We start from the raw sequence: 16,601 nt of genomic DNA, 5'->3' as shown, positions 1-16,601 counted from the left end.
TTTTTTTAAACCCAAAGCCTTGCCTCAACTCTTTGGACAAACCAATTCCCTGACTAGAGAATTGCTGGAAGTGGTGGGAGGTGGCAGAAGAATTTCTGTGAGGTTGAGTTGTTCTGTGTGGCTTGAGGAAGGAGATACTAAACACACTGGAAAAATGTGCTGGATAGCTTGAAAGAAATGTTGGCCCGTGGCCTTGTTACTCCACGGCTGGAAATCGAAGCCTGCTCTGCAGCTGTAGAAGAGAAAGGAAGGAAGGGAATGTTTGCTCAGAACACCTACCTTTCAGGCCCGTATGGCTTCTGGAACTGCTGGATCCATCTCTGGAGTCTCCAATTCAGCCGACATGTATCGAGCATTACTGTGAGCTGGAAACTTTAATGTATAACTAATTTCATCCTCACAAAAATCCCTGGGGATGGCGGGGTGGGAGGTGGCGCAGGGCTTGTCAGGCAGAGGGAGTAGTTGAGGCTTTGAGAAACTCAATGTTTTGCTCAAGGTCACATAGCCACTTTCTCCTGGCAGTGCAGGGACGTTTTCTAGATTTTCTTTTTTTTAGCTTTCATCACTGTGGTGATGTTAAATATGTCATATGTTGCTATGGTAGCTGGTCTTTTGATTGAATCCAGAGCAATGCAAAGGATTAAAAAAATGCATGTCTGACCTAGGCAGACTTCAAGGTCATGTTCCTTGGTGCAGCCTTCTGGAGGATGATGCTCTTTGTCTCCTGAGGAGATGAAAGTAATTAATTAACAGAAGGTAAGTGTGTGATTGCTGACAGTGGCCTCTTGAGCAATGAAGTTTGGTGCAGGCAGTCGTCATCTCGGATTAACCAGGGTCACTAGAAACGTAGCTGGATTTTCCGTAATACCATTTGTGACTCATAGCAACCCCAGGCAATTGTCTAGATGGAACTTTGGATAGGGCCTGTGTCCTGTATTGCTTTATGAGGATTCAGCTCGTCATGTTGAAGTACATCTTTATTTCTCTTCCCTTAAGAGTCCAGTGGAAACATCCCTCCCTCTTTGGGTTGGAAGGGAGTCATCTGAAGGGAGGTTATCTCTCAGGGGCATTACTTGGCTGTAAAGCTCCAGTCTTTGTGGGTCCCATGCTGAATGAGCCTGATCTCTGTTCACATGGCCTTTCCCCCAATTTTCTGGCCTGAAGATTACAAGACTCTGTGCCCATGGAAGGAGCCAGCTGTCTTGCAGGAAACCTGCCCCCGAGGTCAGTTCACAGTCTAATACAGAGATGATTACTGATAAGGTGAAGGTGACTCAATCTATGACATCAGGAAATAGCCAATGTAAAATATAACAAATGTAGAAGGATCTGTAACCTGGAAGTTTAAACTTCAGAGAGTCTGTTAAAATGAGAGGAGATCACATACTGATAATAGGATGACAAGTACAAACAGATGTAATCTATAAAAGAAACATGAAACAGGATTTCCCAGGCCCTGCTTGGTTTCCACCCTCACTCCACAGCTCCCTGTTCCTTGCAGCTGGGGCCAGCCACTGCGCCAGGCTTCAGAGGCCTCCAGGCCTATCCTGACCATGGGCAAGAAGCAGTTAAGGCTCTCTTGTCTGAGGACCTATCACAAATTAACTTTGCTGTCTACATAATCATGAGGGACACTGTGGCATAGTGGTGACTAGCATGGGTCCTAGACCCAAAATGCCTGGGTTCAAACCCTGGCTTTACCACTTACTAGCCCTGTGACTTTAGGCAGCTCATTAACTTTTTGTTGCCTTGGTTTCCTAATCTATAAAATGGGTATAATAGTTATTGTGAGGATTAAATGAACTAATATATATATATAAATCATGTGGTGGAGCATCTGGCATTTAGTAAGTGCTCAATAAAAGCTAGTGAGTCTTACCATCCTCATCACGCCCAGTTTCTGCCTTCCTTGCCTATACCATAATGCTGTCTCAATGACCCACTTCCACGTCTGGGCTCAGGGAGCCTTGCGTTTCTCTGGCCAGGGCCCTCTGCCCCCAGGAAGTAGTACCCTGCCTCCGACTGGCAGTTCTCCTGGCATCATGGGAGTCCCTGATTGGGATCGCACACAGGGTCATGCCCATCTGCCAGGGCACCTTGTCACCTCCTGCTACACCTTCCATGCCAGCTGCTTGCTTGACAGTAGAGTGGACCTGCTAGGCTGGCCGGCCCCTGGCAGCTATTGGTGGCTTTGCTGACCACCGTGGCTCTGATGCCACGTTAAGCCCTTCTGCCTCAGGAGGACACTGGCTGTGCTCCGATACAAAGAGCTTGTTGGTGTTCAGGGGACAGGGTATTCGGAGTGACTCATCACAAGTTAGCTTGGCAGATGTGTACAGATGCAAGTAAGAGCACCAGGCATTGGTGGGTTATGAAAACACACCATGAGATTATGAACTACGAGCACATGCAAAGCTGGCTGAGGGCCACTGTATTGGGAATATCTCAATACTGATATATTGACACATTGAAATATTGCTACACATTTTTTAAGAGACAGGGTCTCCCTCTGTCATCCAGGCTGGAGTGCAGTGGGGCGATCTTAGTTCACTGCAGCCTTGAACGCCTGAGCTCAAGTGATCCTTCTGCCTGAGGAGCTGGGACTACAGGCGTGAGCCACTGTGCCTGGCCAAACTGTCATTTTTATTACATGAATATTATGTATTTATTACAGAAAAATTAGACGATAAAAAATAGACAAAAATTAATTGTGAATAGAAAACATCTATAACCCCACCTTCCAGAGATAACACCTTTAACCTCTTTCTCTCTCTACACACACACACACACATGCACACACACACACACACACACACACACACGATCATTTTAACACTTTTTTAACTTAACGGGTTGTAGACTGCTTTTCATGTCATGAAATATACATTTATGTTATCCAGGACTGAGCGATTCTAGATGAATCTGAAGATGTATTTGTTTGTGGTCATACCCAGTAGCAATATTTTGCTCACAGAGAGCAAGGGGTTAAGCAGACTGTCTTAAGTCTTAGTGGTCTACAGCTTCCAATTCTGGTAATAGCCACCAGGTTAGTTACTGGTGGCTTCTGGCTAGAGCCTCATTGTGGAGCGCCGTGGCTTTATGTTAGCGTAGTCCTTTGAGGAACAGGACATTAGCCCGCGTGCGCCTGTCTGTTTCTGTCAGGAAAAGCTGCAGCCCAGCATCTGATTCTAGTTTCTGATTATGGGCAAGGTGGGCGGTCAGCGCTCTGGCTCTGCCTCGGTGTCACTGTGGCGCCTTTGGCAAGGTGTGCCACCTCTCCAGGCCTCAGTGCCCTTGTCTGTAAGCTAAAGGGGTTGGGTTTCTCTTCTGCTCTGGCACTCTGTGATTCTGTGTGAAGTAATTTGGAGTGAGATTGGGGCTTGGGTGTGGCTCTTAATTGCTGCCGAACAGCCTGGTGCCAGGCTGGCTGCAGAATCACCCAAGGGAGCACTTAAAACTTACATTCCTGGGCTCCTTTCCCCACCCTACTGGGATGAGGCTTGAGAATCTGTACTTTTAACAAATCTTTTAGTTATTTTTTCTGTCTTTTTTTTTTTTTTTTTGAGATAGAGTCTTGCTCCGTTGCCTGGGCTAGAGTGCAGTGGCGTCATCCTAGCTCACAGCAACCTCAAACTCCTGGGCTCAAGAGATCCTCCTGCCTCAGCCTCCCAATTAGCTGGAACTACAGGCATGAGCCACCATGCCTGTCCTAGTGGCCTAGTGATTCTTCCTTGAAGCCAGATTTGGGGACTGCTGCAGGGATGGTGCCTTCTCCAAGTCACCCAACTGTCTACATCCTACTCGAACTTTGGCTCAGGCCAAAGGATTGTGCAAAGCAACTTAACCCAAACCTGTTCATGGAGACCGCTGGTGTTTCTGGAAGCCTACATAGGTCTGGCTTCAGGGCCACTGGCAGGTTGGTTTCCCGAGTCCTTGGAGGCAGACTTCCCCGCCTGTCAGCCCTTCCCTGGTTGTCAGAGCTCAGCCCACCCTGCCTGTCCACCCGCCCTTTTGTTCCCACCAGTTGTCATCATGCTCTGCTTCACGTGGCTTTCCTGCTCCATATGGTTTGGCTCAGGTCACAGCGGGGCTGTGACCACCCTGGGCGTTTGTACCAGCAGCCTCCGCCGACTGTCCTTCATCAGCAGGAGATGTTTCCCTCCCACCTGGTGTCAGTCCTCCCTCTATTCCTTCATCTTGTGGGAGACCTGTGTTTCTGGTACATACAGTAGATTTCTTTACAAATCCGTGAAGACTTTGAACTATTGTATTAGCGGTTTATTCCAGAGACTTCTTCTACACAGTGCTTTTCAATGTTTAAGGGGCCAGATTCCTTCCCTTTCTGATTATTAAAACATATGCACACACATATTTAAACAGAGCGTAGCTAGGTTTAAAAAGCTAGATCGTACTTTATCCACAGTATAAATTAGAGAGTCTGATCTTATTATTTTACTTTTTTCACACTTATTTATTTTATTTCACACTTTGCTCATATTTAGCATTATAAGTAAGAAAGAAATAACCTTTTATCTTATAATATAAATAAGAAAGAAATACTGAGGAGGCTATATGTTGTCTTTGAGTATTCTAGTGTATCAGAATCACCTGGGTAAACTCGATAAAATACAGATTCCCGGACCTCGTCCCAGACTTACTGAATGATAATCCCTGGGGGAGGGATGTGGAAGTTTGCGTTTCCAGCAAGATCTCTGAGTGATTCTTTTGCAAGCTAAAGGTTGGAAATTCCTGCGTTAGGTGGTGGGCAGAATTTGGACTAGAATTTAGAAAAGTTGGGGAGGACAGGGAGAGACAGCCTGGTGGGTACCACCTGCTTGGTTATGAGTACGGACACTGCCCCTCACTGGCTGTGACTTCTCGGTGCCTTAGGTTGCTGTCTGTGACAAATCTGTAAGACTGTAATGTTCACCTCATGAGTTGTTGCAAGGAATAAATGAGTTAATATGTACAGCATGTTTAAAGTAGGGCCTGGAACATGATCAGGGCTCTGAAGGTGTTTGCTGTGGATGTTACTCCATGCGAGAGGAATGGCATGAACAAAGTCAAACAGACGGAAACGGATGGTCTCTCTGAGGGAGGGGAGTAGATCGATTTGTCAGGAACAGAAGGCTCATGTCAATGGTTTTCAAATTACGGTGTGCAAAAAATTAACCTGGGGGGCTTGTTAAAAAACTTAGCGTCCCGACAAAGATTCTGAGTTAGTAAACTTGGAGTGAAGTCTGGGGATCTGCGTTTAAAATTTTTAACACAGGTTATGAGCAAATTTTCAGAAATCCTGGTTTAGGTAGAGGAGGACTGGTATTCAAAGTTGGAAAGGTATCCTGGGATTTGACTGGGGCTATGAAAAGTATGGACACTGATTTTGTATTTAATATCTGCTTTATTAGGTATGTCCAGAAAGCAGTAGAAGTATCCGGGAGGTTCAGTGTGCGTCCTACAACAACAAGCCGTTCATGGGCCGGTTTTATGAGTGGGAACCATTTGCGGAAGGTAAGAATAGACCCAGCCCTGCCCATAGAAATTATTTTTGTCCGTTCTTCAACCCTGTTGCCTCCTGGTTGATGCTGGAGGCTCTGGTGTGGTTGGGGTGTCTGTGGGGAGAAAGTCTGACCCCAGGGCAGAGGGAGCCTGCAGGGGTCTTTACCAAAGGTGGCATAGCTCAGGTGACACCTGGACCGTCCTCAGCACGGAGTTGGATGGGTGAGGTGTTGATGGAAATAAGCACCATCTGAGGATGGCACGGTGACGGGGACATAATGGGGTTCGAGGGATCAGCTGGAGCAAGAGGCTCAAACCTGAAGTGAGCAGTGAACAGGGATGAAGTTTCCCTTTTTCTTTGTTCCTGCTACAAGGGCTGACGTGGAGGCTCAAGAGAGCATGTAGGGTTGTAGGGTTGACAGTTGTATGGTTGCACCTGTGGAGGTCCTGGGGGTCCCTGCATGCCATTCCCAAAGATAGAAGTGGGCAGGCATCGCCCTTGGGACCAAGGTCCCTGTTATTTCCAATTGACAGAAGATCTGAAGTTGGTAGCGCATGCCACCTTTTCTTTGTTGAAACCCAGATGATAACATGCCTTTGGACTAAGAAGGGTAACACTCTGAGACACTTTTTCCCATGACAGAGAGAGTGGGCTCAGAAGTGGTGTTGGGTCAAGCAAAACTTGTGGAGGTTCTATGCTGACAGCCAAGCTGGCTGAAAGGGGATTCCAGCTGCCTCCAGTGCCCAGCGGAAGAGCTCTGCCAGCCAGCCCTTCTCAGCCTCCGTCCAAGGCAGTGGCTGGCACAGCGGGTATTGGCCGAAGCCTGGAGTGCAGAGCACCGCTGCTCTGCCTGGGGCCTGGGGAAACCATCTTGGGAGAAGGAGTGATCGTTGTGCTGATTTCATTGCAGAATCAATGCCTGGGGATGCCAAACTGTGGATGGCGGTGCCTAGGTTTAAGCCCGTGGGGATGGGCAAGGGGGATTGCTATCTGACCACTCTGAAATTGGATGCAAAATTGTTTTTGTCTGTGCGTTGTTCTCAGGGGAGAGTCTGGAGCTTCTGTTAGAGTCTCGGAGTGGTCCCATGACCTCAAAATTATTAAGAACTAACTTGACTAAAAGTTTGGGACTATCAGATACAAACAGGAAAGATGTACCGATGAAATGTAGTGCTGGCTGAACGCAAATGCAGGGGTGGGTAAGAGGTTGGAGGGTGAGCAAAGGAAGGAAGCCCGGAGTGAAGTTTTGATTCTGGGGATAGATTTTGGTTCTGACCTTTTTCATTCTTAAAAACAGTATGCTAAATTCACGGCAGTACCACAATTTGGATCCTGGAATAGAAAAACAGCATTGGTGGAAAACCTGGTGAAATATGTATAAAGTGTATAGGCTGGGAGCAGTGGCTCACACCTGTAATCCCAGCACTTTGGGAGGCCAAGGAGGGAGGACCGCTTGAGACCAAGAGTTCAAGACTAGTCTGGGCAACATAGCAAAAAATTAGCTGGGCATGGTGGTGTTTACCTGTAGTCCCAGCTACTTGGGAGGCTGAGGTAAGAGGATTACTTGAACCCAGGAGTTCGAGGCTACAGTGAGCTATGATTATGCCACTGAACTCCAGCCTGGACAACAGAATGAGACCCTGACTCTAAAAACGTTTTTTAAAAAAGAGTGTAGGTTCGTTATAGTATTGTACCAGTGTTAATATCTTAGTTTTTATAAATGTACCATAGTTTTATAAGATGTTAATGTTAGAGAAAGCTGGGTGAAGGGTATACAGAAAATCTCTATACTATCTTTGCAACTCTTCTATAAATCTAAAATGACTTCAAAATAAAACTTTTTTAAAAAAGGCATTGTACTCCCAATTAGCTCAGTATTACATGCATTCTGGTGAAGACAAATTCTAAGACTTATTTAACATGGGTGAGGAAGAGTGCATTGCATAAATGGTGTCCTCTCCCCCCAAGTTTGTATCCTTCCTGGAACCTCAGGATGTGATCTTATTTGGAAATAGGGTTATTGCAGATGTAATTAGTTATGTTGAGTTCATACTAGAGTAGGGTGAGCTCTTAATCTAGTGTGACTGGTGTTCTTATAAGAAGAGGAGAACGGACATATGGGGAGGATGCCAGCTGATGATGGAGGCAGGGATTGGAGTGATGCGTCTTCAAGCCAAGTAATACCAAGGATTGCTGGCAGCCAGCATGAGCTAGGAAGAGACAAGGAAGTGTCTTTTCCTGGGGCCTTCCAAGTGGACAGGGCCCTGCCAGCACCTTGATTTTGGACTTCTAGCCTCCAGAACTGTGAGAATAAAGTTCTGTTGTTTTAAGCCACCAAGTTTGCAGTATTTTGTCATGGCAGCTGAAGGAAACTAGAGAGGAAGGAACTAGGTTCTGGATCAACTGAGTTCTACTCATTTGGGTAGATCAGGGGCTGAGGTTGGTCTGAACAATAGCAGGAGATGCCTTAGAGAAGTGAGGCACGTATCCCAAGTGAGTGATGGCGTCACAGATCCGGGTCTGTCCAAGGCAGTGGGTCTCAGGCCAGTTGCTCATCAGAATCACTGAGGAGCCTCCTAGAAACATTGATGCCTGAGCCCCACCCCTAGAGATTGGGATTGAATTGGTCTGGGGTGCAGCCTGGGCACCAGGATTTTTTAAAGATCCTGGGAAATTCTTAGGGGTAGCTAGAGAGCCTCTAATCCAAGAGGAAGGCAGGATTCCCAGAGAGGCGATGACCCTAGCCTAAGTAGAGGGACAGAATCACGGGTGTTTCGTAAACCATGAAATATGTTCATGTGCTGGAAGAACAACACGTGTCAGTGAACATTTAGAGAAGCGACGCTGTCTTTTGTCTGAGCTGTGCCCTTGCTTTATTGCTAGCTGTGATAATAGCCAGTTTATTGTGATTAACTGGGAGGAAAGATGAATCCTCCCAGCAGTGCACACTACTCGGCGCACCGTGCACTTCGTCATCTCCCCAGCAGCTGAAGCTGCATTGCCAGACCTTCTCTGCGTGGTTGGGGTGGTCGTCGGCTAGCTGCTGTTGTCCAAGACCTCGACATCCCACCACGGCCTCCAGATCTGGCAGACTCGGGTCTGATATCGATAGCCCTATGCAGGCTGCACAGAAAACACTTTGCTAATGTTTTCATGTATTACAAATATTCCCTCTGGATGGCTGCTGTTTTCTGGTTTATGTATGATTCCACCTTTTCTGTTCTTTTTTACCCTGCCCCAGATTTGTGCTAGACTTTAATCTGGGAGAACTTATTTTTTAAACATTTGCGTTAACTTAATCTTTTTGGAAAATGTCAAACATAGGTAAAAACAGAGAGAATAGTATAATAGCATAATAATCAGGTCCTATGTACCCATCACTTAATTTCAACAGTTATCAGCCCATGGCCAGTCTTTTTCATGAATACCCCATCCTTTCTTCCCCACACAGATTATGGGAAACTATTTGAATTTGCATTATATAGCATCATTTGTTGGTGGATATATTAATTAGAACTCTTGGTTTTAAGCAACAGAAACCCAAACTAAATACGCTTTTAAAAGAAGGGTATTTCGTTGGTCATGTTACTGGGAAATCCAAGAGGTGGACTGGAATTCCGATATGGCTACATTCCGAGGGGTCATTCACATCAGGACCCTGCCTTTCTTGTCCGTCTTCATCTCTTGGCTCTGCTTACTTCCGTCTCAGGCAGACGAGCGGGCATACATGGTTTGACCGTGTGGTCATAATGGGAGGAACTCTCCCCCACATGGTGTTGTCAGTTGAATTGCATTCCCCAAAAAGATAGGTTGAATTCCTAACCCCTAGTGTCTATGAATATAACCTTCCTTGGAATAAAGGTCTTTGCAGATGTAATTAAGATGTGAGTTGAGAAGAGGTCATACTGGAGTAGGGTGGGCCCGAATCCATATGACCAGCGTCCTTACAAGAAGAGGAGAAGAGAGTTCGATCGGTTGCGGGGGCGGAGAGCGGACCCCAGAGAGCCCTGTGAAGCTCCACCGCCTCGCACATCGGGAGGAGCCGCAGCTGCCGCAGCCGGCCCCAGGCACCATCGGCACCATCACTGTAACCATGAGCAGCGAGGCGAAGACCCAGCAGCCGCCTGCTGCCCGCCGCCCGCCGCCCTGCCCTCAGCGCTGCCGACTCCAAGCCCGGTGCAGGGAGCGGTGGCCCAGGCGGCCTCACATCGGTGGCGCCTGCCCGCGGGGACAAGGTCATCGCAACGAAGGTTTTGGGGACAGTAAAATGGTTCAATGTAAGAAACGGATATGGTTTCATCAACAGGAATGACACCAAGGAAGATGTATTTGTACACCAGACCGCCATAAAGAAGAATGACCCCAGGAAGTACCTTCGCAGTGTAGGAGATGGAGAAACTGGAGTTTGATGTTGTTGAAGGAGAAAAGGGTGCGGAGGCAGCAAACGTTACAGGCCCTGGTGGAATCCAGTTCAAGGCGGTAAATATGCAGCCGACCGTAACCATTACAGCCCTATCCACGTCGCAGGGTCCTCCACGCGATTACCAGCAGAATCATCAGAACAGTGAGAGCGGGGAAGAGAATGAGGGATCGGAGAGTGCTCCTGAAGGCCAGGCTCAGCAACGCCGGCCCTACTGCAGGCGAGGGTTCCCACCTTACTACATGCGGAGACCCTGTGGGCGTCGACCACAGTATTCCAACCCTCCTGTACAGGGGGAAGTGATGGAGGGTGCTGACAGCCAGGGTGCAGGAGCACAAGGTAGACCACCGGAAAGACAGAATATGTATCGGGGTTATAGACCACGGTTCCGCAGGGGCCCTCCTCGCCAAAGACAGCCCAGAGAGGACGGCAATGAAGAGGATAAAGAGAATCAAGGAGATGAGACCCAAGGTCAGCAGCGTCGGTACCGCCGTAACTTCAATTACCAACGCAGATGCCCAGAAAACCCTAAACCACAAGATGGCAAAGAGACAAAAAGCAGCCGATCCACCAGCTGAGAATTCGTCCGCTCCGGAGGCCGAGCAGGGCGGGGCTGAGTAAACGCCGGCTGACCATCTCTACCATCGTCCGGTTTAGCCATCCAACAAGAAGAAATGAGTATGAAATTCCAGCAATAAGAAATGAACGAAAAATTGGAGCTGAAGACCTTAAGTGCTTGCTTTTTGCCCGTTGACCAGATAACTAGAACTATCTGCATTATCTATGCAGCATGGGGTTTTTATTATTTTTACCTAAAGATGTCTTTTTTGGCAATAACAAACGTGTTTTTTAAAAAAGCCTGGTTTTTCTCAGTACGCCTTTAAAGGTTTTTAAATTGTTTCGTATCTGGTCAAGTTGAGATATTTAAGAACTTCATTTTTAATTTGTAATAAAAGTTTACAACTTGATTTTTTCAAAAAAGTCAACAAACTGCAAGCACCTGTTAATAAAGGTCTTAAATAATAAAAAAAAAAAAAAAAGAAGAGGAGAAGAGATACAGAGACAGAGATGGAAGTGATGAAGCCACGATCAAAGGGACACAAAATATTGCTGGCAACCAACAGAAACCAGCAAGAGGTGTGGAAAGATTCTTCCCCAAGACACTTCGAAGGGAGCATGGCCTGCTGACACCTTGATTTTGGATTTCTGGCCTCTAGAACTGTGAGAGAATAAATTCCTGTTATTTTATGCCAACCAGTTTGTGTAATATGCTATGGCAGCCCTATGAAAGCAAGATACCTAGTGACTGATCCAATCTCAGAAAAACTACACGATGATCTTGTTCGGATCATATTCCTGTCCCTGGACCTAAGTTTGGGGCATGCTGTACTTGGGCCCCAGGGTGAGGGGCTTACATCATATGAAGTGGAGACAGGGAAGTGGGGATGGGGACAGATGGAAAAACAGGCTGTTCTCCAAAATCAGTGTGTACTACTTGAATATAAGCCACTGAGATATTTAGTGAGCTAATTAGCGTATTCGTGTTTTACAAAGGAAGATGCAGAATAGTCACAGATTAATCAACTGTCTTCTACAACGTGTTAGTAGAAAATTCAGTGGACTTTGTAAAACATTCACTGACATTGATATTTCTCACTTGCCTGGAAGGAGAGAAGGAGCCCATGGTCATCAAGGTCACGTTTACTTTGGCTTTGTTTAAATAATTCTTTTTGCTGCTAAGATTGTTTTTTTGATTTTAACCTTCTTCCTCTTAAATGGTTCCCAGGCTAACTGGTGGGAGGAAGACACTGCTAATGTTTCTTCAGGGTTTTCATACTTTACGGCTGGCTTTTGCATTGGGCTGTTGGTTTTGTTTGGATGTCTACTGCTATTCGCATGTGCCTACTTAGGGAAACAGCTGTGCTCGTTCAGTACAATGCCACATAGAGTAGTAAAAGCAGAGTATACTCTCTGATAAACACATTAATTTCACCAGATGGTTCTTCTTAGCCTTTAATTGCATTTCCTGGCTATGATGACCTATCCTTAGATAATGCCTCTAGGAATTTTTCTCATAGCCCTGGACCTAGTATTGCATAGATGGTAGAAGCAGAATTAGGGTGCCACGCATCCCACTGTGCCCAGGACAGTGATGGTTTATGCCTGTTGTCCCTGTCTCCTTTCATTCTCAAAACCAGTTTCGACAATAAACTATATGGTCAATCTAGCTGGAATAGGACAGTTTAATAGGAAGCCTCTTGCTTAGATACTGACATTGGGGAAAATTATACTTGTTTTCATGCCTAGGGTAATGGGGCTGGCCAGCACTAGACCCTAGAGTTTTGCTGGGTCGCTGTAGGCTATGCAGAAGCATGTATCAGTCTTAATCCATAAGCCAGGAAGCTGCTTTGTGTTTGGATAGCTTAAGTGCACTGTGTGTCCCTGAGAGCTGAACTGAATAGAGTGGAAATTGAAAATCTAGAGGTAAGGCTGAGTCAGAAATCAGAGGTTACCAGCTGGTGACATGAATGGGCCAATTGCATCTGCCAGGAGTGGCTAGCTTATGCTGCAGTAACAAATCACCCCCAAATCCCAATGGCTTAACACAAGAAAAGTATGACTCTTGCTCATGCTACATGTGTAACGGAGTGTGTGTTCTGCTCCTTTGGGGGCCCAGGCTGGTAGAAGCTGCATCTCAACTCATGCTTTTAAGGAGGCAGGGAAAGGGAACAAGTGACTCATACTCAAGTTCTTAAAGCTTCAGCCAGACGTGATTCCCGTTGTTTCTGCTCACATCTCATTGGCCAAAGCAAGTCACACGTCACACTTAACTTCAAAGGGGGCAGGGAAGTACCATTGCACCATGTTCTCAAAGGAAGAGAAATGGAATATCTGTGACTGGCCCTGGTGACTAGCACAGGCAGGAAGGGGCAGTGAAACTCCTGAATGCCTTCCTTGTAAGTCCGGGTGACTTTTATTAGGCTGTTTGCAAGAATAGTAGATTTTGCTCCAGGGAATGTTAAAGGTGCCACTTAGTCTCTAATATCCACAGGGCCCAGAGCCACTTCAATCAAGTTCTTCCCCTTAATTAAAGCTTTGAGAGACCAGAGGTGAATGTTGGTGGCCAGGTGCCCAGGCACGCTTCTAATTCTTCCACCTGTCCAACAGTCTGCCCTGACACAGGCAGCATGCTGGGGCGTGGGGCAGAGTCTGCCAGATAAAAACACGGACGGTATTATCAAACTGTGAACCCTGAGGGAGGGAGGCTTAGGACTATGTGCTGGTGGGCCTGGATTTAGGATGTTCATGCTTTAATGAAGCAGCTCTACTCATAGATGCTCTCACTTCCCCAGCCACCCCCCTGCACAGACAGTCTGTAATGATTATGAACATTCAGAACGGACCGGGCAGACCTTAGGGAACCAGGAAGCAGTTTTCATCTCACTGGTGGTATATCTGGAATGCCTCCCACAAATTCCATTCTCAGTGCTCTCTTATACATGCCTGGGAATGCCTGGCAAGGCTAGGCCATGATTGCTTTGGGGATGAGTGTATCATTGAGGACCTCTTTGTGAAAACAGAATGATGATTTTGGTTTTGTACATACTGAGTCTGAATGAACGGCGAGAACTTTAGGTAATAAAATGCCCAGCAGGAAGTTGGGGTGCAAAATTCTGAAGTTTATATTTATTGAGCGCTTACTGTATACAAGGCATTGTTCTAAATGCTAACTCATTTAATCCTCGCAATGACCCTATGAGGTGGGCACTGTTATTACTCTCATTTTATAGAAAAAGCAAAGGCACAGCATAGTTAAATAACTTGACCAAGGTCACCCAGCTGGTAAGTGATAGAGCCAGTTTCAAACTCAAAGTCTGACTACAGGAGTCTCTACTCTTACGTATGTGGAAGCCAGGAGAAGGGTTTCAAGAAGGAGAGGTCATCAGCACTGCTGAACACTGCAAGAAGTCAAGGAGAATGACTGAGAAAATGAGAATAGAATGGGCTGTTGGGAACCCTTCTAGAAAGAGATCAGATAAAGTAGCCAGTGAGTATAGCCATCTCTTTTTTTAAAAAAATTGTCATGAATAAGGCACCTCAGGAGTATTTGCTAGTTTCAGGAGAAAGAGAAAGGTTTGCTTAGAATGGTAGAGAAATGAGGACGTCTGTGGATTGAGAAAATGAAGCATGTCGAGAGGGTGTACAGATTTAGCAGAATGCCATCTATGAACCTGTTCTGTCCTAGAAGAAAAGAAAATGCAAAGTATGCATTTTGAAAAATGTATATTATTGCTTCTCTGTAAGCTTCTATAAAAAGCTTCTTCACCATTTAATAAAAAATTCAAGAGAAATGAAAGTAATCATATGGCCATAAAAAAAGATTTGTTCAGGAATGTTCACAGCACCTTTTTTTTCTATTAGCTCAAAACTGGAAACAACCCAAAAAGCCATCAACAGAAGACTGAATAAACTAATTGTAGTATGGTCTTACAATGGAGTATTACTCCGCAATAAAAAAGGAACACACTACTGACACATATAAAAAAGCTGGATGAATCTCAAAAACATTGTGTCTAGCAAAATAAGCCAGACACAAGAATACATATTGTTTGATTCCATTTATATGATGTTCCAGAACAGGAAAAAATAGGCTATGGTGATAGAAATCAGAAATCAGAACAGTGTTTGCCTATGCAGGTGGGAGGGGCTATTAGCTAGAAAGGGGCATGATAGAACCTTCTGGAGTGATGATAATGGTCTATATCATGATTGGCACAGTTGTTACATGGGCGTATACAGTTTTCAAAACCCACTGAACTTATGATCTGTGCATTTTATCGTGTACAGATAATACTTAAAAAACCCATTATTCTCTTTTCCATTCTCTCTGTCTCTGTCTCTCTGTCTTTGTCTCTCCAATTCCTGAAGGTGACATTTAGAGCCAGTATAAATGTTGCCACTGTAGAACTATTCTAAGGCTCACTACTTTCTCTCTCTTTAAATACGCTTTCTTACTGCCTGTGGAGTAACAAGAGAATTTTAGGGAGAATTAACTCATAGTTTTAGGTAGAACAGACTCAAAAATGCATAGCAGCAACTGTAAATCTACTAGAAGAAAACACAGGGGAAAAGCTACCTAATGTTGGTCTGGGGGGAACCTACGGCCTTCTGATTTCAAGATTGTTCTTTTTTAAGCACCAAAGGAGGAAAGAAAAGCTTCATCTTTCTCTACTGTGCCCCTTTTAAGAAAAGCATTTGTTCTGTAAAATTTGGATTCTGTCAAAGGGCCACACTCAAGGAACGAGAAGGCCACATGTGGCCCCAAGGCCACAGTTAAGCACAGGAGGCAAAAGCAAAATTAGACAAATAGGATTGCATCAAACTAAAAAGCTTCTGCACAGCAAGGAAAGAATGGAGTGAAGGGACAACACACAGATTGGGAGAAATATTTGCAAATCATACATTAGATAAGAGGCTCATCTCCAAAATGGACAGGGAACTCAAACTGCTCAATAACAACAACAATCCTGTTAAAAATGGGCAAAGGACTTGAATTGACATTTCTCAAATGAAAACATACAAAAAGCCAACAGACATATCATAAAATGCTCAACATCACTAATCATCAGGGAAATGTAAATTAAAACCACAATAAGATACAACCTCATACCTGTTGGAATGGCTGTTACCAAAAGTTATCATAAGTATTGCCCAGGATGTGGAGAAAAGGGAACCTTTGGATACTGTTGGCAGGAATGTCAGTTAGAAGAGCTGCTTTGGAAAACAGTATGGAAGTTTCTCAAAAAACCAAAAGTGGCCAGGCATAGTGACTCACACGTGTAATCCCAGTACTTAAGGAGGCTGAGGTGGGAGGATCTTAGGCAAGGAATTTGAGAACAGCCTGAGCAACATTGTGAGACCCTGTTTCGACAAAAAATAGAAAAATTAGCTTGGCATGGTGGTGTGTGCCTGTAGTTCCAGCTACTAGGGAGGCTGAGGCAGGAGCATTGCTTGAGCCCAGGAAGTTTGAGGTTGCAGTGAGCTTTGATGACACCACTGCACTCTAACCTGGACAATAGAGTGAGACTCTGTCTCAAAAACAAAACAAAACAAAACAAAAACCTAAAAGTAGAATTACCATATGATCTAGCAATCCCACTTCTGGGTATATATCCAAAGGAATTGAAATCAGTATGTCGAAGAGATGTCTGCACTCCCATGTTGATTGCAGCACTATTCACAATAGCCAAAATATGTAAACAACTTCAGTGCCCATCAACAGATGAATGGATTAAAAAGGTGTGATATGTATGCACAATAGAATACTATTCAGCCTCAAAGAAGAATGACATGTTCATCCGTGTGACAATGTAGATGAACCTGGAGGACATTACACTAAGTGAAATAAGCCAAGCGTAGACAGACAAATATTTCATGATCTCACCTATATGTGGAATGTAAAAAATTTGAACTCATAGAAGTACAGAGTAGAATGGAGTTACCAGAGACTAAGGTGGATGGAGAAAGGTGAACTGTTGATCAAAGGGCACAAAGTTTCAGTTGGACAGGAGGAATAAGTTCAGGTGATCTATTGCACAGCAAGGTGACTATAGTTAATAATAATGTAGTTTATATTTTAAAATTGCTAAAAGAGTGGATTCTAAATGTTCTCACGACAAA

General features: G+C 45.1%; 1 protein-coding gene and 1 pseudogene across 2 annotated transcripts in view; both read left to right on the top strand.

Moving 5' to 3' along the window:
• THSD4 (thrombospondin, type I, domain containing 4) overlaps positions 1–16,601 on the top strand; it is a 655,655-nt gene that overhangs the window by 102,204 nt on the left and 536,850 nt on the right. The window contains exon 5 of the mRNA XM_012640568.1: positions 5,409–5,511. Within this exon, the coding sequence (XP_012496022.1) occupies positions 5,409–5,511 (103 nt within the window). The remainder of the gene's footprint in view (positions 1–5,408; positions 5,512–16,601) is intronic.
• Positions 9,579–10,541, top strand: LOC105807251 (annotated as a pseudogene). The gene has a single exon (XR_001137319.1). The product of XR_001137319.1 is annotated as a nuclease-sensitive element-binding protein 1 pseudogene (transcript).

This window comes from Propithecus coquereli, unplaced genomic scaffold (genome assembly GCF_000956105.1).
Source record: "Propithecus coquereli isolate 6110/MARCELLA unplaced genomic scaffold, Pcoq_1.0 Scaffold155, whole genome shotgun sequence".
Classification (NCBI taxonomy): Eukaryota; Metazoa; Chordata; class Mammalia; order Primates; family Indriidae; genus Propithecus; species Propithecus coquereli.
Note: the sequence above shows the minus strand (reverse complement) of the source record. Positions and strands in the feature narration are given on the sequence as shown.